This window comes from Dipodomys merriami, unplaced genomic scaffold (genome assembly GCF_024711535.1).
Source record: "Dipodomys merriami isolate MVZ:Mamm:240054 unplaced genomic scaffold, mDipMer1.0.p SCAF_35, whole genome shotgun sequence".
NCBI classification, from domain to species: domain Eukaryota; kingdom Metazoa; phylum Chordata; class Mammalia; order Rodentia; family Heteromyidae; genus Dipodomys; species Dipodomys merriami.
The window spans coordinates 12,122,882-12,150,721 of record NW_027205048.1 but is presented as its reverse complement, the minus strand read 5'-3'; the positions used below and the strand labels follow the sequence as shown (position 1 = coordinate 12,150,721).

The window sequence follows — 27,840 nt, the reverse complement described above, 5'->3', positions numbered from 1 at the left end:
GATTGTGTATTAGGAGTCCCACCCTGGTGTCTACAGACCTTTATGGTTGTCACAGCTGAGATAGATGGTGTGTGTGCTGCAGCATCTTGTGGTAGAGGGGAAGGGGTGCTGCTAACTAACTATTCTTTTTCTTTCTTTCTTTTTTTTTTTTTTTTTTTGGTCGGCTGTGGGGCCTGAACTCTGGGCCTGGGCGCTGTCCCTCAGCTCTTCAGCTCAAGGCAAGCGCTCTACCACTTGAGCCACAGCACCACTTCCCTGCTAACCATTCTTAACAAATAGGATTACCCCCCTCCCGCCCCCACAACTAATAGTAGTTAAGTGGCCACAAATGTTCGAAATACCAGGTTGAGAGCTCCTGATTAAAGGTTCCTGACTTATGCTTAATGTCTGTAGGGCTTTACTGTAGTAGAGTTTTTGTGAATAATTTGACTCTTCCTATTAAAAGAACTTAAGAAAAACCAATTTTGGGTTCACCATAATAAGCCTATGTAACTTTCCAGAAAGCAGATTTTTGTGTCTAATTCACAACCCTGTGTACCCAGAAAGTCACTGATGACCCTAAGACTTCTGAGGGGATTCAGATGTATGTGATCTTCATGTAAAAGTAATTAATGTTTCTGTGTAATGAAATTTGGCTGTCAAATCTTGAGATCTTTTTAAAGCAGCAGTAGTGTTGAAAAATACAAAATCCCCCAGATGTGATATTTTCTTTATCTAGTTTGACAAGATCTGGTTTTTAGCATACCTAAGTCATTTTAGATATATAAAGGAATTTCACAGCATCATAATTACCAAGTGAGTTGGATTACTTTCGCCCAGGCAGTTAAATTCAGCCCATCTTTCCTCCTCCTCCCCCCTCCCTCCTCCTCTTCCTCCTCCTCCTCCTCCCCCCTCCTCCCTCCTCCTCTTCTCTCTCCCCCTCTCCTTTTTCCCCCTCTCCCTCTCTCCCTCTCTCTCTCTTTTTTTTTGGTCAGTCCTGAGGCCTGAACTCTGGCCCTAGGCGCTGTCCTTTAGCTCTTTAGTTCAAGGTTAGTATTCTACCACTTGAGCCACAGTGCCACTTCCAGCTTTTTTCTGCTTATGTGGTGCTGGGGAATTGAACCCAGGGCCTCATGCATGCAAGGCAAGCATTCTACCTCTGAGCCACCTTCCCAGCCCCCCTCTCTCCCTCTCGTCCTCTACCCCCCCCCCCCCCATCTCTTAGAGGGGCATGGGTGCCAGTTCTGGAGTTTTAACTCAGGGCTAGGGCACTGTCTCTGAGTTTTTTTGCTCAAGGATAGTGCTGTACAGCCTGAGCCACATCTCAAGCTCAGAATCTTTCTTACTATTTTTTTTTTTTTCAGGTAAGGGGTAGGTTTATTCAGTAGACCTGTCTGGGCAAGAGAGAGAGCTGGGAAAGAGAGAGGAAAGAGAGAGAAAAGAGCTAGAAAAGAGCAGAGAGAGCAAGAAAAGAACAGAGAGCTCTTACTGTTTTTGGTGGTCAATTGGAGAGAAGAGTCTTAGAGACTTTGTTAATCAAGCTGGCTTTCAACTGTGATCATCTTCAGTTCTCAGCCTCCTGAGTAGCTAGGCTTACAGGCATGAGCCCATCTTTTTTTTCTTCCCTTTAGCACAAAGAATGCCATAGTATTAGGTGGAACTCATTTTTATGTTTCTCGAATCAAAGATGTCACAGTGACTCTTTGGGTTGAAATTGCAATGCAGTTCATGCAGATGATTCCAGTAAATAGCTAGTACTCATGGGAAAGGGGAGCAGAGTATCAGGCGGACCTAGATGACTTTGGAACATCCTGTGCTTATGAGCTTGTCTGTCATGGTTAAACCAAGCTGATTTATTAAAGAAGCACAGGTGCATACATGTGTTTAACTCTTTGTCTTATATTAGTCTTCCCTGTGCATGGAGCGGATCTTCCAAGACCCACTGAGAGTGGATGCCTAAGACTACACAAAGCCCAGAACTCTATAAATACTTTCCTGTACATGCATATATATGATAAACTTTTTAATTTGTAAATTTGATACAGTAAGAGATAACAATAATAACAAAGTAAAATGCTTATAGCAATATACTGTAAAAAAAGGTATATAAATGTGGTCTCAAAGTACCTTATTGTATTTGCACTTTGTCAAATTTCAGGAAGCACTTTATGGCTTTTCTTTGGTTTATTTCAGTTACTGGCATCACTGTTCCCATGCCTTAGGACCTTATTAAATGAAATAGGGTGATTTGAACATAAGCACTGTGCTTCTGGGGCAGTCAGCTCCCTAGTTACTGATGGGCAGTCAGGATGAGAGTCTGCACAGCACGGATTCATGGCCTGATTAAAGCAGAGCAAGATTGGAACAAAAATTCATCACACCACTCTGAGTGACACCCAGATTTACATTTATCAGACCTTTCTGGAGTTTTTAATACTTTTCTACTCTAGTTAACCATGAATACATGAAAGTACAGAAAGTAAAACCAGGGATAAAGGAGAACTGCTGTATAGTACTCTACTCTGCTGTTGATGTTAGAATGGAAGCTTCACTGCTTACGGGTGTGTGTGTGTGTGTGTGTGTGTGTGTGTGTGTGTGTGTGTGTGTGTGTGTGTGTGTGTGTGTGTGTGTGTGTGTGTGTGTGTGTGTGTGTGTGTGTGTGTGTGTGTGTGTGTGTGTGTGTGTGTGTACGGGTGTGTGTGTGTGTGTACGGGTGTGTGTGTGTGTGTGTGTGTGTGTCTGAGAGTCTTGCCTACTCATAACATTTCACCTGTTTTATCTACGTTTTATTTTCTCTCCCTTGTCCCCTCCCTCTCTTTGTTTGTATAGTAGATTCATGTGTTTTTATGCACTTAGTATGCTTATTTTTTAACCATTTGAAAATAAATGGAATAAATTGTGATTTTTTTTCTTAACTTCAGAATACTTGAATTTTTATTTAAGAATGGAGATCTTTTGCAAGTAACACTGCAGCTATCAATTGTAGTAAACAGTATTGGTACTTAATATTACTTAATTTGTTTTTTTTTCTATTTTTGCCATTTGATCCATAATGTCCTTCACCAATCATTACATAGTGAACTTTAAAAAAAAATGTTTAAATGAATTGCACAGTAAATGAAAAGATCTTGATTTAGACAGAAGGAAAGCATTGTTTTTTTTAGTTTTATTAATCCTGTTTAATATTTTAGAATAATTTTCTCTTAGAGAAACATTTAGCAGAACTAAAAACAAAAGTGACAAACTTTGAATACAATTCAGATTGATATGCTTCATCAATTTCTTTTTATTAATGCATAATAGATCCTTGTATGTGTGGACCACAGTTTATCCAATCTCTTTTTTTTTTTAAGATTTATTTTTTTTATTGTGAAAATACTGTACAGAGGAGTTATAATTATATGGGCAAGATAATGAGTACATTTCTTATCAAGCATTGTAGCCTCCTCCTTTGTTTCCCCTTCCCATCCCTTCCCATCCTCCCCTCGCCCCCCACACGAAAGTTGTAAAGTTCATTTTCAACATAAGGACTTGTACATCTCATTGTTGCAATGGGTCCACCTGTATCCCTATTTAAACAATTTGTTTTTCCCCTTCCCCTCCACAAATTATACCAACATCAAATACAGTGAAAGCAGGGGTTATACTGTGGGGGAGGGACATACAAAGCAACAAAGAAATAATCTTATAAATGTGTTAGAAACAATCGCATAAAAGAAAAAAACATTTGAATACATATCTTAGGGTTCATTTCCCTAACATGACCTTATCTGACCTTTTCTGCTTGACTCAGACATATACTAGATATTGCAAATAAGGGAAACCATGGGACTTAAGTTTCTTTGGGCCTGGCTTACTTCACTTCATATAATTTTTTCCAAGCCTTTCCATTTCCTAAAAAATGGGGCAATGTCATTCTTTCTGATGGAGGCATAGAATTCCATTGTGTATGTATACCACATTTTCTTGATCCATTCATCTACTGAGGGGCATCTGGGAGGTTCCTCAAAAGACTCCACATAGAGCTCCCCTATGACCCAGCAATCCCACTTTTGGGCATTTTCCCAAATGTTTACAAACAAGACCACACTAAAGCTACCAGGATGACTATGTTTATTGCAGCATTACTTACTATAGGTAAGATATGGATCCAATCTCCTTTTGAAAGACATCTTGGTTGCTTCTAATATGGGGCAGTTTTTAATGTGTTTTTAAAAACTTGCTTGTATTTAATTATGGGGAAGATGTCATTGTTACCTCTTCACATATGTTTACACTGCATTCCAGTCACACCTTTCTTATCATGCATAAATATCTTGTGTATTTTCTTTTGGAGGCTTTGTTACAGAATTAGATATTTTTTAACAAGTGTAAGGAGTCTGTTCTTATGTATCAAATCATTTGGGAAATGTTCTTCTGGGAAGAGAAGAAATTTTCATAATAGAAGCTACCCCCAATATATATAATAGAAACTAACCAAAATGCACACAGTTATAAACGCAGCTTCTGTATTTTCCAGTTGCATTTTCAATTGTAATTTTTATGTTTCTCTTAAAATTTTTACACTAGAAATTCGGTTAGCTTGAGTATCTTTAGTTCTTTTCATAAACTGATCAAATGTAAGCCTATCTCTCTGTTGTATAATTTTTTTTGATTTATTTAGGCCTTTTTGCATTTTATACTACATTTAGGAGCCAGCAGCACTGCTCTCTAGTGGCTATTTTAGTTTCAAGTAGTACTGAAAGGTTACTTTTGTTCTTTCAGTACTTCCCAGGCTTAGTTTGCAAGCTCCCAAGAGGAGTGTAAGGAAGATTGTAAGGAAAATTGAATAACTCAATGATGTCAGCCTGTTTGCAATAAGGGAAATAAAAGCTCTATTCTTTTTTAAGTGTTTCTGTTCAAAGGACAACTTGGCAAGAAAAATGAACACTTCAAACAAATATCAAAAATCAGTAATTGTCATGACCATTTTTATTCTTTTTCCTTCTTGAGCTTTAGTTTTACTACTTTATTCTGCCCTTCTCTTTCAGCCCTAACTGGGGCTACCTAAACCCTGTGGGTATCCCTTGTTAGCTCTGGCCCTAAAACACACGCATTGTGAGGCTGTGGTTGGTGGGTTAGCTGGATCCTGGTTTACAGTGGGGCTCTACTTTGCCTTCTTCCTGCCCAGTGTGTCCAGCTTCCTCTGTTGATGCCTTGTGTAGAACTCACCTGGCTATGCCTGCAAAGATCTGAATGCAGGATTCTTATCACTGGTACACTGGGCCAGAACAGAATGTCCCCACATGCGTTTTCCTTTTCTAATCGGCAGCTTCAGCTATTATGGTGGTACAACTTAATTCAATATTAACTCATGGAAAGAGAGCTTTCAACCTTATTCACATAAAAATTAGCTTGAATGCCTCAGAAATACTGAAAACAGTTTAAAAAAAGATTGCTGAGTTGGTTGTGGATGAGAGAACTGACAGTGTTTGGTATAAAAAAGATCAGTAAAAATCTGGAAAGATGCTTTACTTTTGTAAGTGCCCCATGCTCAGTGCTTTAATACTCCAGGGGCTGAAAGTTACTATCACGAGTCACAGTTAGGTATGACTACATGTGCAGCGTCCCCCCCCCCCCCCCCCACTGCAATGGGTAGCTACTTCATCTCTGCTAGTCTGTTCATTTGCAGTAGGTAGCTTTTGCTGCAAGTTTTAGTCATATTAGAGTTGTAGATACTCAAGCAAAGTGTGCTTAAATAGGTCAGTATTGCTGAATCACACCTTTTGCGTACTGGGATTATGGGCATGCACTGCCATGTCCACCTGCTTTTTTAGAGTATCATTGAACCTAGAACTGGAACTCTGCTTTCATGTTTTTTTAAATATTGAGATTAAAGGTTGCCATTGTCTTATAATTTGAATTAGTTTTTTTTTCCTTGATAATCTTCCTTAAATTAATCATATTTGGCAGGAATACTTCCTTTGTTGTCAGTGTGTCCCAGGACTAGATGTGGTAAAGGTGGAACCTTCCAGGTTCTGTGCAGTGCTGCTTCTGCTTTCCTGTTGTAGAGCTTCCTCTGTGAGCTGAAACTTGGAGACTTAACATCTGATCCCCTGTGACCTTTTGCCCTACTTCTAATTCCAATTGTACATATTTAACATGTTAGTATTTATGCATGCTCAATGAAAAGCTATTAGAAAATTTGTAATAGTATAAGTAATACTTAAAATAATACAAATAATACTTTCAGAGTTGTTATATATCTGTAATTCCTATTTTGCCAGAAGAATGCAGAGTAAAGATCTGGCCCTCAAAGACAGAAGAGCTGAGTTGGGGTTTTGATTTCATGGCTTATTATAGGTACAGCGTTGCTAGCCTCCTTGTCTGTATAGCGTGGGGGGCAGATGAGGAAGAGCCCTGGAGTGCTTAGCTCAGTCACCAACAGATGCCAGTTTACCATTCTTGCTAGTATTTATTTAATTGTATACAGTCCTCCTAAAATTTGTAACTGAAGTCTTAGTAAGAAAAATTAATGATTTGTTTATTCTCTTCATGTTCCTGATACATGGATTTATTTTAGTCTTCAGATGTTTCTAAATATACCATTCTGTTAAAGCTAAATATTTTGTAGAAAGTGCTTTGGAAAGCTTCCATTTGCTGCTTTGAGGTGCTTTATTTCACACTATTTCTGCAGGAAGAAGAGACTTGGTTGCTTTTGGTCATATTCTTCCCCAAGATTGAGGTTAAAATAACCTCTGTGCAAGCTTATCTTATTTCTTGTTCACAAACACAGTTTAGTCTAGGAATAGTAAAAACTCTCCCAATAAAGGGTCTCTGTGACGACAGAAGACCCTACCAATCACATAGGCTGTCGTAAACTACTCTGTGTGTGTCAGAAGCACTGTGAGACAGTACAGATTGGTTCCCTCTGACAGTTTGAGTATTGAGAAAGAAAACTCAGTAGATTCAAACACATAAACACCTCTAGGTCTGTGAGCTCATAATGAAAGCAAGCAGTGCTGATAGTGTATGCTAGGTGCTACCTGTGTTACCCAGCTGCCATCATCACTGGAAATGGATGGACCAAGGTCTATAGAGCAGCAGCTTCAGACACACCCTGTGCTGCACTAACAGTGACATCATTTTAGACTCTTCAGAATAATTCATCAAAACCACACTTTCCCACATCTGGAAGTGGTAGATTTCGCATTCAGTTTTGTTTATGCTGCTTCCAGAGAATACTGATGTGGTAAACTGATAATTATGCTGTTGTGCTTTCTGTAGACAGTGGCAGGATTGGAAAGGTGATGACTGACTCCTTGAATTTTAGAGAAATACACTTTTGTAGGAAGTCCATATAGAGGAACTTTATTTTAATTGCTCAGCCATTGACAACTTTGCATTCATATTTATCTGTTTTAATATTTCAAACATGGCCAAACTATGTATGACAGTATTTAAAATCCTTAAGTAATTGTTTGTGTTCAATACATTTTTGATTTTATAGTGGGCTGATAAAATGGACATAAAAGTAAAGTTTACCGAGACCTTGATGTCAACCACTCTTAATAGAATTTGGATATGATTATCTAGGCTGGTCTCAGAAGGACTAGAAAAGTAAGGTATCCCAGGTTGTCATCCAAGATTCTTTGGGTGACATAAAGAATTCTCTTGATAGCCAGTTGTGAAATATGCTTGATTTGCATGTCCTAGGAATACCTGTATAAGAAGCGATTGTGTTCTTCATTGTCAGTCATTCAAAAGGTGGAGTCTTGTACTTGCTGAAGCCTGGGCACTACCATCAAGCCCTTCCTTGCCGGAACACAGCACACTCACCCATAAGGGGTCGGATGTAAATTCTCCTTTTTTTGCCAGGTGAGGGGGAGAAGGCGATCCTTTACCTCAGTATTTAAGTCATTGATGATGCATTTTCCATTAGGCAGAGAAAAAGGAATGGTTACCAAAGATTACACCCCTGGGAATAAACATATGAGGTCATAGTTGATGTATTTTTTCCCTCAAGGATGTAATTAACTACACATTGCAAAGTGTTTACTATTTGCATATTCTGGGGTTAAAAATGACTCCAGTTAAATAAATGACCAGTGACAGAGATAGCTTAATGGCTTACTTAGGATAAAGCTGTGTATTTGTTGGCAACTTTTTGTTTTAGCATTTGCTTGATTTAGGGGATATTAGTTTTTAAAAATGTTAAAAAGCAAAATTAAGTACATGTTTTGAGTAGTTTTTTGCAAAGTGGAGATCAAAAGGATTGTGGTTTGAAACCAGCCAGGTCAAAAAGTCAGCAAAACAGCCATCTCAAGAAATAAGCTGGGCATGTTAGCTCAGAGGAGCTCAGGCTACTCAAGAGTCTGCAGTTAAGAGGATCGTGGTTCCAGGGCAACTGGGTAGAATGTTAGTGTGAGATCTCATCAAACAAGGTAGGCATAATCCTAGCTAAGCAGGAGGCATAGGCAGGCCCCAGGCCAAAAATAATGTGAGACTCTGTCTGAAAAATAACTAAAGCAAAAGTTGCCAGAGACACAGCTCAGAAGATACAGTGCTGGCCTCACATGCATGAGGCCTGGAGTTCAAAACCCCAGTATTGTTAAAAAATAAAATAAAATAAAAAATACATATGAAAATTAAAGAAAATAAAAGCATATACTTTGGAAGGGCTAGATTGTAAATTGTTCTAATTAGGCAAGCCATCATAAACTGGAATATAGGAAGGACGTTGCTGATGTTTCGATGTTCATATGTATGTAGGTGTGGTGACCTCTGCTTCTGAATTTTAACAAAAGGAATGCTAAGACCGAGGTTCTAATCTTGGCCTTGCCAGAAATTAGCCCTAATCTAATCAGATAATTTTCTCCATTATCTTTTATTTTAAAATGTTAAAATGAAACTGGAGAGATTTAACATCTATCTAGTTTTAAGACTCTGATTAAGACTCTCTTTTCAAGAAATAGCACTTGTCCCAATTTAGCTTACTTGAATAAATATTAAGTAAGCGTCCACACAAGGAATGTTAGGGAGAAGACATGTACAGAAATTATGTTTTTCCTATGTGGAGGGAGTAGTTGATAGAGAAGTTAGTTGTGCTTAGGCATAGCCCAGACTAATGTGGTTAGACACCAAGGTGCTGTCTCCCAGAGCAGCCTGACCTCACGTCCTCCTTCTCATGTGCTCTGTGCTCTGGAAGAACTTTCTGTGGCTTGTTTCAAGTCTCTCTTTAGACCGGGAGTTCCCTGAGCACTGACAGTGGCATGTCTAACACTAACCTGAGCACTGAGCCTGGCAGGCGGGTCCTGAAAGCGGGATGACGGGTAGCAGGAATGGTTCAGCCTGGGACAGCAGAGTGCAAGGACGGCTCTCACACTTACGTTTGGTTCTAAGGTAGAGTTGGGCATTTGCACACGGTGGGAGTCCCCCACCCTTCAGCAGAAGAGAGCCTGCCCCTAGTTGTAGTGCCCATGGGTGTGTAGTAAGAAGCTGGATTGAAAGCTTACCTTTTCCCAGGCACCCCACTCTAGGGAACACAACTGGCATAGGTTCTGTTGTGAGTGGTAAAATCCAGACTCATTTCAAGGCACTATTGAATCAGGGGTGGCTTTTTTTTATCTTGTAGTTTCTCATCAGCTGTAACTAAAAGTATGACACTCACATGCAGGCTGTGAAATCGTTTAATAGAAGATTGTCCTACTTGACTGAAAAGTATGGGAGAGGCAGTAAAGGGCCATGAATGGGACTTTGCACAATCAGTTCTTGGTGGTGGCAGGAGTAGGGCATATTCTAGGACTTGCAGTCGGCCCTCCCGTCATCCAGGGAAGGATGGCCTCTCCCGAGGTGGTGGCAGAGCCCTGTCCCTCAGTGCCTGTGTTCAAGCAGAAGCCTGAAACAGCAAACGGCACGCAGGGTGACCGACGACACACACACATTTAATCTTTAACAGAAATTCAAGAAGTTTTGGGCTGTACTATTCCTCTAAATAGTATTTTCTTGGTCTTCATCATTCAAGTTTTCTTTTTTCATTCCTTTCAACTTATGACCCTCAGTTTGAAATTAAATTTGGTCTGTAAGTTGATTCCCTGAATCTTTTCTTCACAGGCTTTCTTTGTATTTTCTAGACGAAAATGGATTAACTCAGGGTTCTCAAAATAAAAGCAAAGATTGTGATTAAAACTGAATTAGAATCATTATTCTCTGTTATTTGCCAATAGTAAAATAAATAGCTCAGCCTTAAAGAAGCCTTAAAGTAAGTCCTGGAGCCTTTGAGAACCCTTGGATTTTAATTAAAGAAACACAGAATACCATCACTTTGTTTGTCAGTGGAAAAAATATGTATTTTTAAATTTTCAAAGCTTAGCGTAGCACACATGGAGTACATCTGTTGGCCGCTCAGAATTGGGACACAAATGGATTCAGATGTTTAGGGCCTTTGTCTTTACTGGTCTCGGCTCACCTCGCCAGCTGAGCATGGCACAACCCAAACACAGTTTCTGAAAACAGAGCGGCTAAAGTTACTTCTAAAGCGCTCTCTTGGGGATGGATAAAGTCAATCTCTGTTTATGTAATGAAATCGGGAGCAGGGGTCTGCTGCAGTGCTCCGCGGACAGATTCCATTGGTGTTGTCTTTCAGGGTAAGGGCTGGATTTAATAAGCTGGGTTCTGACTTGCTTTCTCCTGGGCACAGCTAGCCCACTCTTTAATGGATCATTTTGAACTATTTTTGTCGAGGTACTCTTAGAACTTCTTTTAAGCAAAAATTTTAGTAAAATCAGTAGGTTTATTGTAAAAAGTTGGGATACTGGTCATCTTTACCTGATAAGAGATTTAAGTAATCTTTTTTTAAAAAAATAATTGCTGCTGGTATTCACTCTGGTATGTGTTATGGGGGAGGATTGTGTGTATATTTAGGTAATTCCATATTTTTAGAGTACTTATATTTTAATTTAACTTAAACTTTCAAAACAAATTCTGTTGGTTTAGCCTCATCTCAAATACTCATGAAATTCTTCCTATTTTACAAAATATTTATAAAGTATTCTTGAGAGTGAAATCTCATAAAGATATTTGCTTTGGGACCAGAGTTCAAAGGAAGGTCCGTTTGGTTTTGATTTGGAAACTGTAAAAACAAAATATCCTCAAAATGGCAGGGTGTGAATTGGTAACTTCAGTTTCATTACAGTCGGCCAAAGCCCATCCCCAGATGTTTCCAATTAGAAGCCAAGCATGCTAGCTTGGGCAAATATCATATGAAAGGATTTCTGTACTCTTCTTTGATTTTTGTCCTGAGAAAAATAACAAAGTCTAAAATCCTTTAACTTTAATTAAAGAAACAACTTGTCATTTGCATGTTATTTAAATGTATGCAGCTAAACATAATATTCAAAGGAAATTCTTACATGTTAGCTTGGAAATGTGTAGTCCTGAATGCATATGGGTTCACATATTTCTTCTTAAAATCAAAAAAGGAAAAAAATGATTTAAAAAAGATGTTAAAGCCATTAAGAAATTAAAATCACATATTTCTGAATTTGCTCTAATCAAAGAGTGGTCCTTTTAATACTGTAAGTTTGTGCCTCCTTCTGGATTTTGGGGGAATATTTTTTATTGTGTAATAAAACTAAAATTTTATCTCTGATCAGTTATACATTCCACTGTAAGAAGTACTTCGATGGAAATCTAGGAAGATGGGAGATACAATAAGATAAAAGAAAGTATAGTGAAAATTTTAAACCATGAGTTTCATAGTAATCTTCTAGATAAATACCAAATTATAAATACACAGAGGAACTTGAAACTTGCTTCAACATATTCTTTATTAGGAGGATACTTCCTGGTAATAAATTTGGCTCTGTGGAATTTGGTATAGAAGATGGAGTTTGTAACTACCTAGCGTTACTATATTTGAAACTTCCCTAAACCATGAAGACAGGACACAGAGTTACGCAGCTAGCTATAAAGATGAAAAGCTGTTTCTCTTTTCATCTCCTGTTGGGTATAGTTTTGATAGACATGTGTTTGGGAACTCTGGAGGTCTTGGATCTGTATTTGCTGGTGGTGAGTGCCCCACCCCAACCCAACCCCAACCTCTGAGGCACTGCTTCTCCAGAGGAAGCTGGTGTTTCTGACCTTTGAGATCCACCAATTGCTTGTTTCATAGTCTGCCTTGCTGGGGATGCAGGGCAGCTCCTCTGCGACAGGGAGCATCTCCCAAGGCCCAGCTCAGCTTGCCACAGAGGCCAAATGTGTCCCAGTGCATTGAACTGAGCTTTTAGACTCCCGCCCCCACCTCCCCAAATTGTGGGCCTGGGCACTGTCCCTCAGCTCTTCAACTCAGAGCAAGTGCTCTACCACTTGAGCCACAGCGTCACTTGAACTGAGCTTTGATATTAACATTTTCAGACATGATTTTGTAAATACGTGGAAAGAACTGAATATTTTAGATTTAGATGTGAGGTAAGAAAAGAAAATGACATGTACACTTCAGAGTTCATCACTGCCACGGTGTGGTCTGCGCAAGAGGAGATAATACCTGTTTAATACGTTTTAAGGTATTACACACATTAATGCTGGTGATACATGGAACTGTTATGACATCTGTGTTCTTAACAAATAGGAAGAAAGCATTATTGTTGCTGTAGTAACAAAATAGCATGTTCAGCTCTATCACAAGAGGCCTTTCTTTTTTTAAAAATATTTTTTATTGTAAAGATACTGTACAGAGGGGTTATGGTTACATGAGTAAGGTAATGAGTACATTTCCTATTGAGCATTGTTAGCCCCTACTTTGTTTTTCCCCTACTATCCCTTCCCTTCCCAACCCCGCCCCCAAGTTGTAAAGTTTGCTTTCAACATAGTGTCTTGTACATCTCATTGTTATAGTAGGTCAAACTGTATTCTTGTTTCAGCATTTTGTTGAAGACAACATATTTTCTTTGTTCTAAAACTTAATATGTAAAGGTTTATTTGGAAAGAAAATGTATGAAGCTGAAATGGTTTCATGTGTTTAAAAAAAGGCTAAATTCAGTTTCTTTTTGTAATTTCAGTAATTCTTAAAGATCCTTTCATGATAATCTGCTTGTTCTTTTAGCATTTGGTGATGACTAAAGGATTGGGAACTTAGTTTTATAGAATAAAAAATATGGCAGAGCTGCTTCATAGATATGACTTCAGTAACATTGACTGCCTCATGTGCCCTGCTACTCTGCAAGACAGGAACTATTGCTAAGTACCGGTGGCCCACCCCTGCAGTCCTAGGGGTTCAGGAGATGAATCTGGAGGATTGCAGTTTGATGCCAACCTGGACAGAAAAGTTCATGAGACTCCATCTCAAAATAACCAGCAAAAGGTCAAGCTCCAGTGATAGAGGGCCAGCTGAGCAAACAGTTAAAATTCCAGCATAGAAAAAAATAAAAGTAATAACCACTGTGCTTAGAAACAGAAAGTAGAAATGTTATTGGAGGAATGAAGTACTAGATTTATTGTGTATCCATCCAGCAGTCATTTACTGAGCAAGTTTTGGAACACATTAGTGAGCAACTTGTACTAAGGATTCCTGATCCTACATTCTGACAAGGAGTTCTATATGGATATAAATAAATAAGGGAAATAATAAAAATGTTAGATGTTGCTAAGCCCTGTGGAAATAAAACCGTAAAGAGGAAAGATGGCTTCACAGAGAGTGTGACATTGAATAAAACCTAAAGCTAAGGGCAGAGTTGGCCCTCTGGACCTATCTGGGACCAAAAGAGGGAAAAGTCATGAAAAGTCCTGAGATGGGAGCAGGCCTGGTATGTCCCAGGAACGACAGGAAAGCCATGTGGCCAAGGTGGCATGATGGGGAAGGGGGTGATGTCAGTTATGTGGGCCATGTCCCTTGAGTCTTTATGCTGTGTCAGATCTTCAGGTTCCTACTCTAACTTGAAACACTGCAGTTTAAAATGGATTGCTGGTAGTTTAGATCAGTGGTGGCCTGGGGCTGGGGGTGAGGCAGAGGGAGTGACTGCTAATGAGCATGTGGTGAAAACGTGATGATGGCCACCGGCTTGCAATACAGTAAAAATACTGGAGTTGTGTGCTTTAAAGGAGTGACCTTTATGGTGTGAGAACTGTGTCAGTAACACTATTGCAAAAACTGGTTGATGCTAGCACCATTTTCCTCCTCTATACCTTTAAATACAACTTTTCCTTTCTTTAACCTTTGGTATAGATTTCTAACTGGATATTTCTTAACTGAGGGTAGTTGTCTTAATGGGTTTTTTTTTTTTTTTGCTATTTTCATATTTTTAACTATCTTTGGCGAAATCGTAACTAAGCCTGAAATAAAATCTTTCCACATACATACATATTTTACATTCTCTTTAGGTACTTGTATTTACCTTTGTTCAGTAAGTCATGATAGTCTGGTGTTTTTAACCTCTGCTATCAAAGTGAATGTGGTTTTTAGGCTGAATTCTATTTTGCTAATCATATAATTTATGATTCTTGTACAGGATAGAAAACTAGATAGTGATGATTATCTTTTTTTTTCTTTTTTCTTCACAGTATGGTCTAAAGCTCAAAAGTGAGAAGAATACCCTAGTTTACTCCACTGGCTAAAACTAAAACTGCAGCCCCCCTTCCGGACCATCTAGTCTTTGCTAATAGAACGTGTTTTGCAAAAAATTGGATTTCTTTGTTATTTTGTGTGTGTGTGTGTGTGTGTGTGTGTGTGTGAGTGTGTGTGCGCACGCGCGCGCACACACACGGCACACCTGTGCGTGTCTGCATGCATGCCAGTATTAGAACTTAAACTCAAGGCATGAGTGCTACTCTTTGGCTTTTTCACTCACAGCTGTGCTCTGCCATTTGAGCCTTACTTCCATTTACAACTTTTTGATGGTTAATTGGAGATAAAAAGAGTCTTGACAGACTTTCCTGCCCAGGTCGGCTTTGAACCATTGAACTGTGATCCTCACATCTCAGCCTCTTGTAGCTAAAATTACTGTTATGAGCCACCAGTGTCCACCTAGAAGAGGTTTTGAACCTTTTTTTGTTTTCAATGTTTTAGATTTGACTTAGTCATTTTCTAGGTTTTTATTCTATTACAACCAAGAAAAATAGAGCAAAATATTATGTGACCATATTTTAATTTTTTCTCACACCTTTTTTTATGGAGAGAGATATAGCTTGGGTTTTTATAAAGTCGTAAGTTTTCATGAACAAGGAACCATTGAAAGTTGCAGCAGTACTTTGAGCACAACATTCACTCTTTGCTAACTTGGAATATAATGCCACTTAGCCAGTTTTTTTTTTTGATTCCCATTTTCAAGACAGTTTGTAAACATGACAAGATTTCCTCAGCTTGTTTCCCTCAAGGACTTTGAACTGAGGGGCTAGCTCCCATCAAACATGTTTAATTAATAATGGACATCAAGCATTCCTTCCTGCATTTTTTTTTTTTTTTTTTTGGTCAGTCTTTGGGCTTGAACTCTGGGCTTGAGTGCTGTCCCTGGTCTCTTCAGTTCAAGGTGAGCACTCTACCACTTAAGCCACAGCGCCACTTCTGGTTTTCTAATGGTTTATTGGAGATAAGAGTCTTACAAACTTTATTGCCAACCTGGCTTTGAACTGTGATCCTCAGATCTCAGCCTTCTGAGTAGCTCGGATTACAGGCGTGAGCCACCGGCCCCTGGCTCTTCCTGCATTTTTTAAACTGGCATTTAACTTGCAAGCAGGCATATTATTCTGAGGTGAGCTGCCTTCTGCCACAGCCCATGTTGGCATAGTGCCTTTGGTGCTGAGGTTTTTCTGATTCTTGTTGTTGTATACAGAGGCCCACAGGGAATCTAGAGCACCTCCCTAAGCTGTTCATCTCTGTGAAAGAATGCTCCAAAACACTACTGGGTAAGCTCTGTCTACCCCTGTCGCACCAATTACGTTTTGAAAAATGTGAGTCCTTGACAAATATGTGGTAACTCAGACTTCTTAGTTACAAAAAGTCAGCACCCTAGGAAAGACTTAATCTGCCTTTTACCTCATTGTTCCAATATGAATGAGGTACTTAGAGTTTGATTAAATATTTTTTTCTTCTTACCACAGGAAAGCATGTGCAAATCCTTAAGTAATTACATTCTTAATACAAACATTTCTTATTTTCTTACAAAAGTGAAAGGCAGGGTAGCTCTCAAATCCCTGTAATTTTCATTTATGTGATGGTGAGTCTCAATTGAGCTTGGTATTCCAGCCATGTTAGCTTAGGAAGTGGGACATGCACTGTGGCTTACTATAGAATCCTGTTCTGTGGTGGTCTGCAAGAACATGTGAAGTACTCGAGTCTGTACTTATCACCTGATTTCAGGTGATAAGCAAAGGTCAAAACATCTATATTTCTGATTTTTTAGTGAGATAAATGTTATAAAACAAAGATAACACTTGTAACTGATTGTATTAACAGCTATTGCCTTCAAAGAATGCTATAAAAATTTGGGAACTTTGAAAAGTTTTACCCTATCACACCTGATGAATCTTATGTGTTTTCACATATTGTACTGTATGTACAATACAGTTTTGTCATTCCCAGCCTCCTCGTTAGTCCAGTTACTGGGTTAAGTGGTTATTGATGAATCTGTGTATCTGCATGGAATGTTTTTAGGGAAAATTCAGTTTCCCTGAATAACATGACTATATATGTCTGCAGGTGTCAGTTTTGACTTCCATCTTAAATTAGAAAATGGTATCATTTGGACATTTTGGGTTTTCGTTTGAAGGATTGTTATTTGTTTTTTAACTTAAGATGAATATATAGCAGATCCTTGGTGTCTGCAACTTTATAGTTCTGCTATGGAGGAAAGACTTAAGTGCTCAGAATGTGTAGAAGTTAGTACTTACTCAAATCCATGCACACTGGACACAGTTTAAGCTTCCATGCTTGAGATTGTGGCATTAACTGTCACAGAATTACTGATATGTAGTCATTTTTTTTCACCCAAAACTAGATCTTCTTTCATGCTCTTTATCCTGAGTGTTGCAGATGCTTGATTTCATTTTTGTATAATACCACCCATTTTCCACTAAAGACCGGTCCACCTTTCAACAAATCTAAGACGTTCACTTTATCACTTGAAAAATTAGGCTCAAGCCAAGTGTTGGTGGCTTATACTTGCAGTCCTAGCTATTTGGGAGGTTGAGATCTGTGGATCAAGGTTTGAAGCCAGCCTGGGCAGGAAAATCCATGAGACTCTTCTCTCTTAACAACCAAAAAGTCAGAAGCGGAGCTGTGGCTCAAGTGGTAGACGCTAGCCTTAAGCATAAAAGTTCATGGATAGCACCCAGAGCCTGATCAAGCCCTGGGACCAGCATGCAGACATGTATGCACATGGCACACACAGGTGCGAGCACGCACGTGGACACACACCCACACATACATACATATAAAACATTCAGCACATCACATTGCTCCTTTTTACTTGGAAAGAATTATCATAACTATTACCTTGCTTTTTAGACAAGGTTTGTTTTTTGGGAGGCAGATTGTCATATAATCAAGGGCAGGGAAACAGATCACACAGGATTTCAGCACAACTAATGACAAACTCAGGCCTGAGGGCTGTTCTTATCACCTGGCTGTGAAATATGTGCTGCTGTGGGAAGTTAATTTTTTTGTGTTTGGGATTTCTTCTCATTTATTTCAGTTTGGTTTTTTACCCTGCTTAGTCAAAACTGCATGAAGTAAACCTATGAATTTAAGAGACGCTTACTGTGTATATATATGGTTTTCCCACTGTACATTCTTGGAATTCTCTTCTTTTATGTTCTGTCATCACAGTGTCAATATGTGCCATTCCATTTTTATTAGTTTCCTTAATCGTGTTGGCAGTGTTTTTGTACCACGTAGGGAACCCTTTTTAGCAAAAGGATCAGAAATTTCTGCAGATGGAGAGTAATGAGAAGAGATTAGATTTACCAAAGATTAAAATATAAATCTTTAGTAGTTAAAAGTATGTGGCATTGGCACAAGACTAGACTGACAGATCAGTGTGACAACCAGAAGGGGAGCTCAGTATATATAGAAATTTAACACATTATCAAAGAAGTGTTTAAATCAGCAAAGGAAAGGAAGATTATCCCAAAAATGATGTTGAAGCCACTGAGTTAAAACATCTGAAAGAAATTAGGTTGGATCTTTTGCTTTATGCCCAAATAAATTCCAGATGAAGCATAAATGTAAATGTAAAGTTATGATCTATAAAAATACTAGAAAAAATATGTTTTTATAATTTTCAAATGAGAGTGGCTTCTTTAATTATTGTGCAGAGACCAGATCCCTTCTTGAAAACTGATGGTTTTGACCACATATCAGATTTCCACAAGGAGTAAGAGTACAACGTACTAGGAAAAATAACTGAAACATTTACAAGGCAGGAGCTAATTTCCTTAATAGATAAAGAGTTTTTTAGTAAGGCCAGCAGTAACAAAACAGACTAGTTTTATTGTAAAGCAAACATATATTCCTCTACATGCATAGAACATCTTACATAAATGAAAACCAATGAAATGCCATTTTTCAGGTGGGCAGAGATGGAAAGTTTTGATAGTGTGCAGTAAGCATGTGGAGGAAATTAGAGCGTAGATACCTAACATTATTGATGGAAATGTAAAATGGCACAACTTCTGGGGAAAATGTTTGGCACTGTAAAAATTAAAACACTTCACCCAGTGATTACAGTTCAAAGACTTTATCCTAACCCATTCTACAAATGATGGAACAGCAACATTGCTGTTCCAGCTAACACTCTATCATTTTAAACATCAGCATTTGCCTTCTACATGGTCCAACTCTTGCCAAATTTTTATTTTTCTAACTTACTGAATTTTAACCATTTGAGTAAGAGCTACATTAGTAACTTTTAAGATTTTAAGGTACATTTCTCATAACTAATGGTGTTAAACATCTTGTGTTTATTAGACAGAGATCTTGGGTAAAGTGTTTAAGTGATTTGTTTAAAATTTTTATTTAAAACAAAAGTGAAATTTTTAAAATTAAAATTTTGAAATTAAAACTTTAAAAATTTTAAACAAATCACTTTACTGAGCAGTTAAAATTTTACATATGTTCTAGATCTAAGTCTGCTGTCTAATATATGGCTTGTGAGTAAATTTCCCAATTTTTGGCTTGCCTACTTAATAATCGTAGTATAGTATTATAGTATAGTATGAAGCCCAAGGTACCAGATTTTCTTCTGTTGAAAAAAATAATTTTGTATGTGCTTAAAAAAAAATCTGTATACTGCAGACCAAGAAAATTCTTTTTCCTACAAGTTTTTTTAGCCTTTATTTTAGCTTTTCTTAATATCAGATTTCTTAATAAAAGATTTAGAGCTACTGCCTTACACTGCTTTCTCGTTTTTTCAGATTTAGTAATATGTTGACAGTATCATGTCATGCTTTCTCTTCTCTGAATTAATGTAGAGATGAACTATTTTAGATTAAAAAAAAAAAGCAGTTCTGGAATTCATTGCTTGATTCCCAGTTGTTTATTACAAATTCATTTGCACATAATTCTGTAATTGCATAATGTTGGAATGTGGTGTAAAACCACCCTAAGCCAGTAAGATGGTCATGGGTACAGTGAGCACACGCTGAGCTGGAGACTGGAGTGCTAGGTTCTGTCCTGTCTCCTGCTTCTACTGGAATGAAGGGCAACACTGGCCTTATCCACAGCCTTTCCTTCCACATGATGTCCAAAATATACTAGGCCCTCAGAATCTGGTCCTACCGCACCTTTTCATTGCTGCAGTGACCTGCTCTTTCCACTCCTTCAGTTACCTGCTGCTTGGCTGAACTCTTGTCTTTGCTTGTGCTGTTCCTTTAACCAAACTGCTCGCATTCCTTTCCATCCTGCCTATATAGTCTTTTAAGCTTCCAGTAAAATTCCACATCCTTCTTGAACCTTCTTAGTAGCCTCTTAAGAATGAATGTGTCTTTGCACTTTGTTTATATATAGCCTTCCCATTTACTTTATACCTTTGTGATGCACAGTAGGCTGCTTCTGTCTTTCCCTCCCTCCCTCCCTCCCTTCTCGCCCCCTTCCCTGTTTGTTAGTATATATAATAGGTTTCATTATTTTCATATGTGTACATGATGTACTTTGGTCATACTTACTCCATTATGACCTTTTCTTGTTCTCTTCTCTCCTCTCCTTCTGCTGTGCTCCTTGGCTTTTCCCAAATAGTGTTACTTGCCTTTCCTATGAGGGGCAGTGTACTAGTGAGGAGCCCTTAAGTTAGCAGTATTCTTTGAGGTGGGTTTACACTAGATAGTGGTCCTTAAACTGGTATGATCCATTTGCTGCTTTGTGAAAACAGTTTTGGCAGTCCAAGGGCATCATATAGTAGTAAGTTAACATGGGTAAACATACTTTGTTTACTGCTTTCACTTAACTTGTATCATTCTGTTTTTTATCTGTATGTTACCCATAAGTGAATGACTTTTTTTCTTTATCATGTATTATATAACTTATTTTACATTTGGGGTGTGCAATTAAGTTTAAAAATATAAACTATTTTCATGAAATAGAATTTTTGAAGAAAGCTTAGAGGATCTTAAATGTTTACTTTGAACTTTTATTGTCTTTTTAAACTTTTTAATTGTATATTTCCTAGTTTAGATTGCTTATAGAATTACGTTGCTGGGCTGGGAAGGTGGCTCAGTGGTAGAGCGCTTGTCTTGCATGCCTGAGGCCCTGGGTTTGATTCCTCAGCACCACATAAGCAAAAAGAAAAAAGCCGGAAGTGGCACTGAGGCTCAAGTGGTAGAGCGCTAGCCTTGAGCTGAAGAGCTGAGGGGCAGCGCCCAGGCCCAGAGTTCAAGCCCCACGACCGGACCAAAAAAAAAAAAAAAAAGAATTATGTTGCTAAGACAGCATTTTTTGTACATTTTTTATTGTAAAAATATTGTATAGAGGGGTTACAGTTACATGAGCAAGGTAATGAGTACATTTCCTTTTGAGCATTGTTGCCTTCCCCTTTGTTTCCCCCCTACCATCCCTTCCCTCCCACCTCCACAACTATCTCCCCCCACAAGACAGCATTTTTTTTAATTTAATTTAATTTTATTTGTGAACATACTGTACAGAGGAGTTACAATTACATGGGCAGGATAATGCGTACATTTCTTACCAAGCATTGCAGCCTCCTCCTGTGTTTACCCTTCACATCCCTTCCCAGCCTCCCCCCTCCCCCCCAATCCTTCTCCTTCCCCCCCCTTCCTCCCCCCTATCCCCGCACCGACGTTGTAAAGCTCGTTTTGGACATGACAACTTGTACTTCTCATTGTTGCAACAGGTCCACCTGTATCCTTAAACAACTGGTTTTTCCCCATCTCCTCCACAAGTTATACTGACATCAAATATAGTGAAAGCAGGGGTTATACTGTGGGGGAGGGACATACAAAGCAACAAAGAGATAATCTTATAAATGCGTTAGAAACACATGCATGAAAGAAAAAAACCTTAATATACACATCTAAGGGTTCATTTTCCTGACATCACATTATCTGACCTTTTCTGCTTGACTCATACATATACTAGATATTACAAATAAGGGAAACCATGGGACCTATGTTTCTTTGGGCCTGGCTTACTTCACTTCATATAATTTTTTCCAAGTTTTTCCATTTCCTAACAAATGGGGCAATGTCATTCTTTCTGATGGAGGCATAGAATTCCATTGTGTATATATACCACATTTTCTTGATCCATTCATCTACTGAGGGGCATCTGGGTTGGTTCCATATCTTAGCTATGGTAAATAATGCTGCAATAAACATAGTTGTGCTAGTAGCTTTAGTGTGGTCTTGTTTGTAAACATTTGGGTAAATGCCCAAAAGTGGGATTGCTGGGTCATAGGGGAGTTCTATGTTAAGTCTTTTGAGGAACCTCCATACTGCTTTCCAAAGTGGTTGAACAAGTTTACATTCCCACCAACAATGAAGTAAGGTTCCTTTCTGTCCACATCCCCTCCAGCATCTGTTGTTGTTAGAGTTCTTGATTTTTGCCGTTCTAACTGGAGTGAGCTGATATCGCAATGTTGTTTTGATTTGCATTTCTTTTATGGCTAGGGATGTTGAACATTTCTTCATGTGTCTATTGGCCATCCTTCTTTCTTTTTCAGAGAAGTTTCTCTTTAAGTCTTTCGCCCACTTATTTATTGGGCAGTTGTTTCTTTGAGGATTTGTTGTTGGGGGGTTTAATTTTTTGAGTTCCAAGTATATTTTAGATATGAGACCCTTGTCCGTTGTATGGCTAGTAAAGATCTTCTCCCAATCCGTGGGCTTTCTATTGATCTTGCTAGCTATGTCATTTGCCCTGCAGAAGCTCTGCAACTTTATGCAATCCCATTTGTCCAACCTTTCTTTGATTTGTTGTGTTTCCGGGTCTCTATTCAGAAAATTTCGGCCTGAGCCAAGGAGACCTAGGGTTTCTCCTATTCCATCCTGTAATGTTTTCAGAGTGTCTGCTTTGAGTTCAAGGTCTTTGATCCATTTGGAGTTGATTCTGGTGCAGGGTGATATATAAGGATCTAGCTTAAGTTTTCTACATGTAGTTAACCAATTTTGCCAGCACCATTTACTGAAGAGGTTGTCTTTCTTCCATTCTATTGTTTTAGCTCCCTTATCGAAGATTAGATGGCTATAGGTCTGTAGGTTCATTTCTGGGTTTTCAATTCTATACCATTGGTCCTGAGGTCTGTTCTTATGCCAATACCAAGCTGTTTTGATTACTATGGCTTTATAGTAGAGTTTGAAATTTGGCATTGATATTCCTCCAGCAGTGTTCTTTCCATTGAGGAGCGTTTTTGCTATTCGGGGTCTTTTATTGTTCCATATGAATTTTTGGATTGCCTCTTCTATTTCCTTGAAGAATGAGGTTGGAATTTTGATAGGTATTGCGTTGAATTTGTAGATAGCCTTGGAAAGTATTGCCATTTTCACGATGTTAATCTTTCCAATCCAGGAGCATGGGAGGTTTTGCCATTTTTTAAGTTCTGTGTTGATTTCCTTTTTTAAGATTTTAAAGTTTTCATCATAGAGGTCCTTCACTTCTTTAGTTAAGTGAATTCCTAGGTATTTTATTTTTTGTTGGGGCTATTACAAATGGAGTTGCTTTCCTAATTTCAGCCACACTTTTCTCATTGTTGGCGTACAGAAAAGCCATTGATTTTTGGGGGTTAATTTTATAACCTGCTACTTTGCCAAAGTTTTGAATCAGCTTGAGTAATTTGGGAGTGGAGTCTATGGGATTCTTTAAATACAAGATCATGTCATCTGCAAAGAGGGAGAGTTTTATTTCTTCTTTCCCTATTTGGATCCCCTTTATGTCTGCATCTTGTCTTATTGCTGTAGCTAGGCATTCTAATACTAGATTGAAGAGAAGTGGAGAGAGTGGGCATCCTTGTCTTGTTCCTGAGTTAAGAGGAAATGGCTTTAGTTTTTCACCATTGAGTATAATGCTGGCTGTAGGTTTGTCACATACAGCCTTTATTGTATTGAGGAATGTTCCATGGATTCCTAATTTTTCCAAAACCTTCATCATAAAGGGGTGTTGGATCTTGCCGAATGCTTTTTCTGCATCTATTGAGATAACCATGTGGTTCTTATTCTTGCTCCTGTTGATGTGATGAATAATATTAATTGATTTGCGTATATTGAACCAGCTTTGCATCCCTGAAATGAATCCTGTTTGATCATGGTGTATGATTTTTTGGATGAATTGTTGAAGTCGATTGGCCAAAATTTTGTTGAGAAGTTTTGCATCAATGTTCATCAAAGAAATGGGTCTATAGTTCTCCTTCTTTGATGAGTCCCTTCCTGGTTTTGGGATGAGGGTTATGATGGCTTCATAGAATGTGTTGGGTAGTGAGCTTTCTCTTTCAATTTCATTGAAGAGTTGGAGGAGTACAAGACAGCATTTTTAACACATTAGAATAGAGTTAAGTATTAACAGTACCAGTTAAATGGTTATGAAATTCATTTTGTAAAGTAAGTTCACTTTATACAGTTTTCTGTTGTGTTCAATCTGTTATTCATTAGCTTTTAAAACTTGTTTAGTGGTGTTCTTTAATTTTATTTTTATTTAATTTTTTTGCTGGTCCTGGGGCTTGAACTCAGGACCTGGGTGCTGTCCCTGAGCTGCTTTTGCTCAGGGCTAGTGCTCTACCATTTGAGCCACAGCACCACTTCCAGAAAAACTTAATTTTGAAGCTAGGTATTTTTAACAATCATCTCAGCAAGAATTATTTAAATATTTCTTATAAAAGTGTAGAAGCCAAGTACAGGTGGCTCATGCCTATAATCCTAGCTACTCAAGAACCTGAGATCTGAGGACCGTGGTTCAAAGCCAGCCTGGGCAGGAAAGGCTGTGAAACTCTTTAACTCCATTAAGCCACCAGAAAACGAAGTGGCACTGTGGATCAAGCGGAAGAGCACTAGCCTTGAGCTGAAGAGCTCAGCGACAGCACTCAGGCCCAGAGTTCAAGCCCTATGACCAACAACAACAATAACAACAATAGTGTAGAACTAAAAACTTCCAAATTAACCAATGCCTAAATGTCAATGCACCACTTTTAGAGAGCCCTTCTTGAGATGGGGGACAGGGGGTTGGCCAATGGTATGGTATAGTATAGTGTATTTATGGTCAAATAGTTTCTGGTTGACTAACTTGTGATTCTGGTGCGCCTTGAGCCTTGGAAGTCAGGAGTTGCTATGTTAATAACGAACGCCTGTGCCTTTTTTCTTATACTCCATAGGGTCAGTATAGACCTTCTGACTTGCTGTGTCCTGAGACCTATGTGTGGGTACCCATCGAGCAGTGCCTGTCTTCACTTGAAAACTCCAAGTATTGTCGTTTCAATCAGGACCCAGAAGCAGGTATGTTTGGAGCATAGCTCATGAGGAAATTGTTACCTTTGTTTTCACAATCCATATGTGTGTGTGTGTCTCTTTGTAGGGGCTGTGGAGCTTTTTATATATTGTAGAGTGGGAATGAGTACATTTGCACACGTGTATGTGTAAGATGGGCATTTCCTGATAGATTGGCTTTTATGTGCTTTGCAGGCTGTGATACCATTATCCAGTTCTTTTAGTTACCCCAGTACTTAAAATCTGTTTACTAGATTGATTATGTGCAAATGTAGGGAAAAATAGAAATATTGACCAATTTCTGCATAAAGTTACAAGATGGTGTCATGGAAGCAAACAGGCTGTGAAGGTTTTGCAACAATACTTCATTAGATTTCTGATTTGTGTCCCTGTTCCCTCTCCCATTTCCTGCCTAGTGGATCCCCAGCCATATTTTGTTTCCTATTACTCTCCATTAGGCATTAGTACAAACACTAAAAGAATATCCTTAGAATCAAACTTCCCTGGTATGCCAATGGGTATACTGTGTGCTCTTAAGCAATAGCTTCACATTCCTCTCTTTAACCATTAAAATAATAGTCAGACCTAAATAACCAAAGTATGTTGTGTGCATACATGGAAATGTCATTGTGAAATACAAGTTTCATAGAATTCATGCGCGTTAATAAAAACAATAACAGAGCCTGTCTTACTGAGATGTAGTAAAGATTACAGTAAGACAGGCATGCTAAGATCCTCCTACTTTTGTAGTTTAGAAGATTGATTACGTAGATGCCACAGGCTTTAGTATGTGCCTGCTTTTCTATCTTCTATATGTGTATTCTGTTTGCTTCCCTGTAGTCTAGTGCTCTGGGAATTGGTCTGTGCTGTGTGAAGTTGGCATGAGTTTATATGCTTTTGGCATGGGTTCCTTGTATTATATTAACAGGTGTGGCTTCCCTAGACTAAGGTTCTTTGACATTCCAAACTGTGCTGAGCCTTGAGTTGGCCTGAACTACCATAGAGGAAACATGTGAGCATACACATTTTTGCTAATCACCCGTGATCCCCAAGCAAAGCAGGAGCTGGCTGCAGTGGCCCCCCTGTTGTGATCCTAGCTCTTGGAAGGCTTAGATGGGGAAGATCACAATTTGAGGCTAGCCTGGGCAACAAGTTTGCAAGGCCTCCTGTCAGCCAAAAGAATATGGGCAGTGGTGTGGTCTGTTCATCCTAGCCATGCAGGAATTGTAAGTAGAATCATGGTCCAGGCTAGCCCAGGCCAGAATCAAGACCCTACTTGAAAAATAATGAAAGCACAAAAGGCTTTGGGCAGGACTCAAGTATTAGGGCACCTTCCTGACCTGTATGAGGTCCTTAGTTCAAACCCCAATACAGTACTACAGAAAAAAAAATAAAGGAGAGGAATGAGAAGACCTCATAAAAAATAGTAAATGGAGAAAATCCAATGAAAAGACAAAAGAGCAAGGAGAGTAATATAAGGATTTCCTTAGTCCTAAGGTGTATATTTTTTCTCATAATTTGATTTTCATGTAAAAATTGGTTTATGTAATGTATTTTGTTATCTTCTTAAAAAGCTGTTATGAAAACAAGGGTGGTACTACCGTGGCAGCTTCAAAGAACCTGGTACTGAGCGGCCCTCAGACCAGCTGGCTCACACCAGGCTCCCAGGGTTGGACCCAGGGTTCCCAGACATTTAGGCTTTGTAGAGTAGACAGAGCTTTATCTTTACCACACCTTAAGTTATTAATCAGAATGTGATTGTTTCATTTTCATTCCTAGTTACACTTCATTGATCAGACAGATACATTGCTTTAAAAATTCATTAAATTAATCTATCAGCTCTGAATTCAGGCCCATAGCCAAAGCAAAATGTTGTAGAAATATATAATATCTACTCCTCCCTCTCTCAGCTTTTCTCCAGGTCAGATTGAAGCCTGTTCCTTATACAGAAAGCTGCTAAAAAGCCTTGTTGAATTATTTCATATTCATATATCAAAGATTATAAGTTCCTTCCAGCTAAGCAGTAATTCTAATCTTGAATTTGTTTCATCTCTTCTTTCTGCTTAATTTGTTTTAAAGGTTGCTACTTTTTCTTACATACTTAATGATTAAAGAAATGCTAAGTTCTTGTTACTTTATAATATTGAGATGATGACTGGATAATTTCTTTTTTTTTTATTGTGAAAATACTGTACAAAGGAGTTACAATTACATGGGCAAGATAATGAGTACATTTCTTATCAAGCATTGTAGCCTCCTCCTTTGTTTCCCCTTCCCATCCCTTCCCATCCTCCCCCCTGACTGGATAATTTCTGTGCACTGACTGGGTATCAAGTACATAGTCAGCTTATATATTTTAAAATTATTTTCTAAAATAAGTACTAATAAGCAATTTTATGGCACAGAAGAGTTTTAAGTCTGATATTGATATAATATGTTTTTGTTTATCAATAATGTACTATTGCCGGGCACCAGTGGCTCACACCTGTTAATCCTAGACACTCAGGAGGCTGAGATCTGAGGATCACAGTTTGAAACCAGCCTAGGGCAGGGAAGTCCGAGAGACTCTTATCTCCAGTTAATCACAGAAAAAGCTGGAAGTGGAGCTATGGTTCAAGTGGTAGAGCGCTAGCCTTGAGTTAAAGGAGCTCAGGGACAGTGCTCAGGCCCAAAGTTCAAGCCCCAGAACTGGACAAAAAAAAAAAGTGAGTGATGGGCAAATAGCATGTTCTCCCTATAACTTACTAGCTTCTGCTTCTCTTGCAGTAGCTCATTGTATTGCTCACTGTTTATAGAGTTCCTTTATAGAACTCAAAGCAAATTTAAGACGAGCTCCTCGAAGAACATAAAGATCCCTTCCCATATGTGGAGTCTTTGGGACTTTGAAGCGAATAACACACAGTTTTATCAACTCTAGATACTATTTGAAATCAGACTGTGTCCTGTGGTTTTTGGAAATTAAAATGCAGTTCT

At 38.6% G+C, this 27,840-nt stretch overlaps 1 protein-coding gene across 8 annotated transcripts in view; it reads left to right on the top strand.

Annotated features, from left to right (window-relative positions):
* Nucleotides 1-27,840, top strand: part of Ate1 (arginyltransferase 1) — a 106,319-nt gene that overhangs the window by 69,534 nt on the left and 8,945 nt on the right. For 7 of the 8 annotated variants that reach the window (XM_069988195.1, XM_069988193.1, XM_069988199.1 and 4 more), the window contains one exon: nucleotides 24,756-24,876. In XM_069988195.1, coding sequence (XP_069844296.1) covers nucleotides 24,756-24,876 — 121 coding nt within the window. Of the gene's footprint in view, nucleotides 1-14,514; nucleotides 14,620-24,755; nucleotides 24,877-27,840 lie in introns of those variants that run through there. The other variant, XM_069988197.1, reaches the window with a different exon arrangement.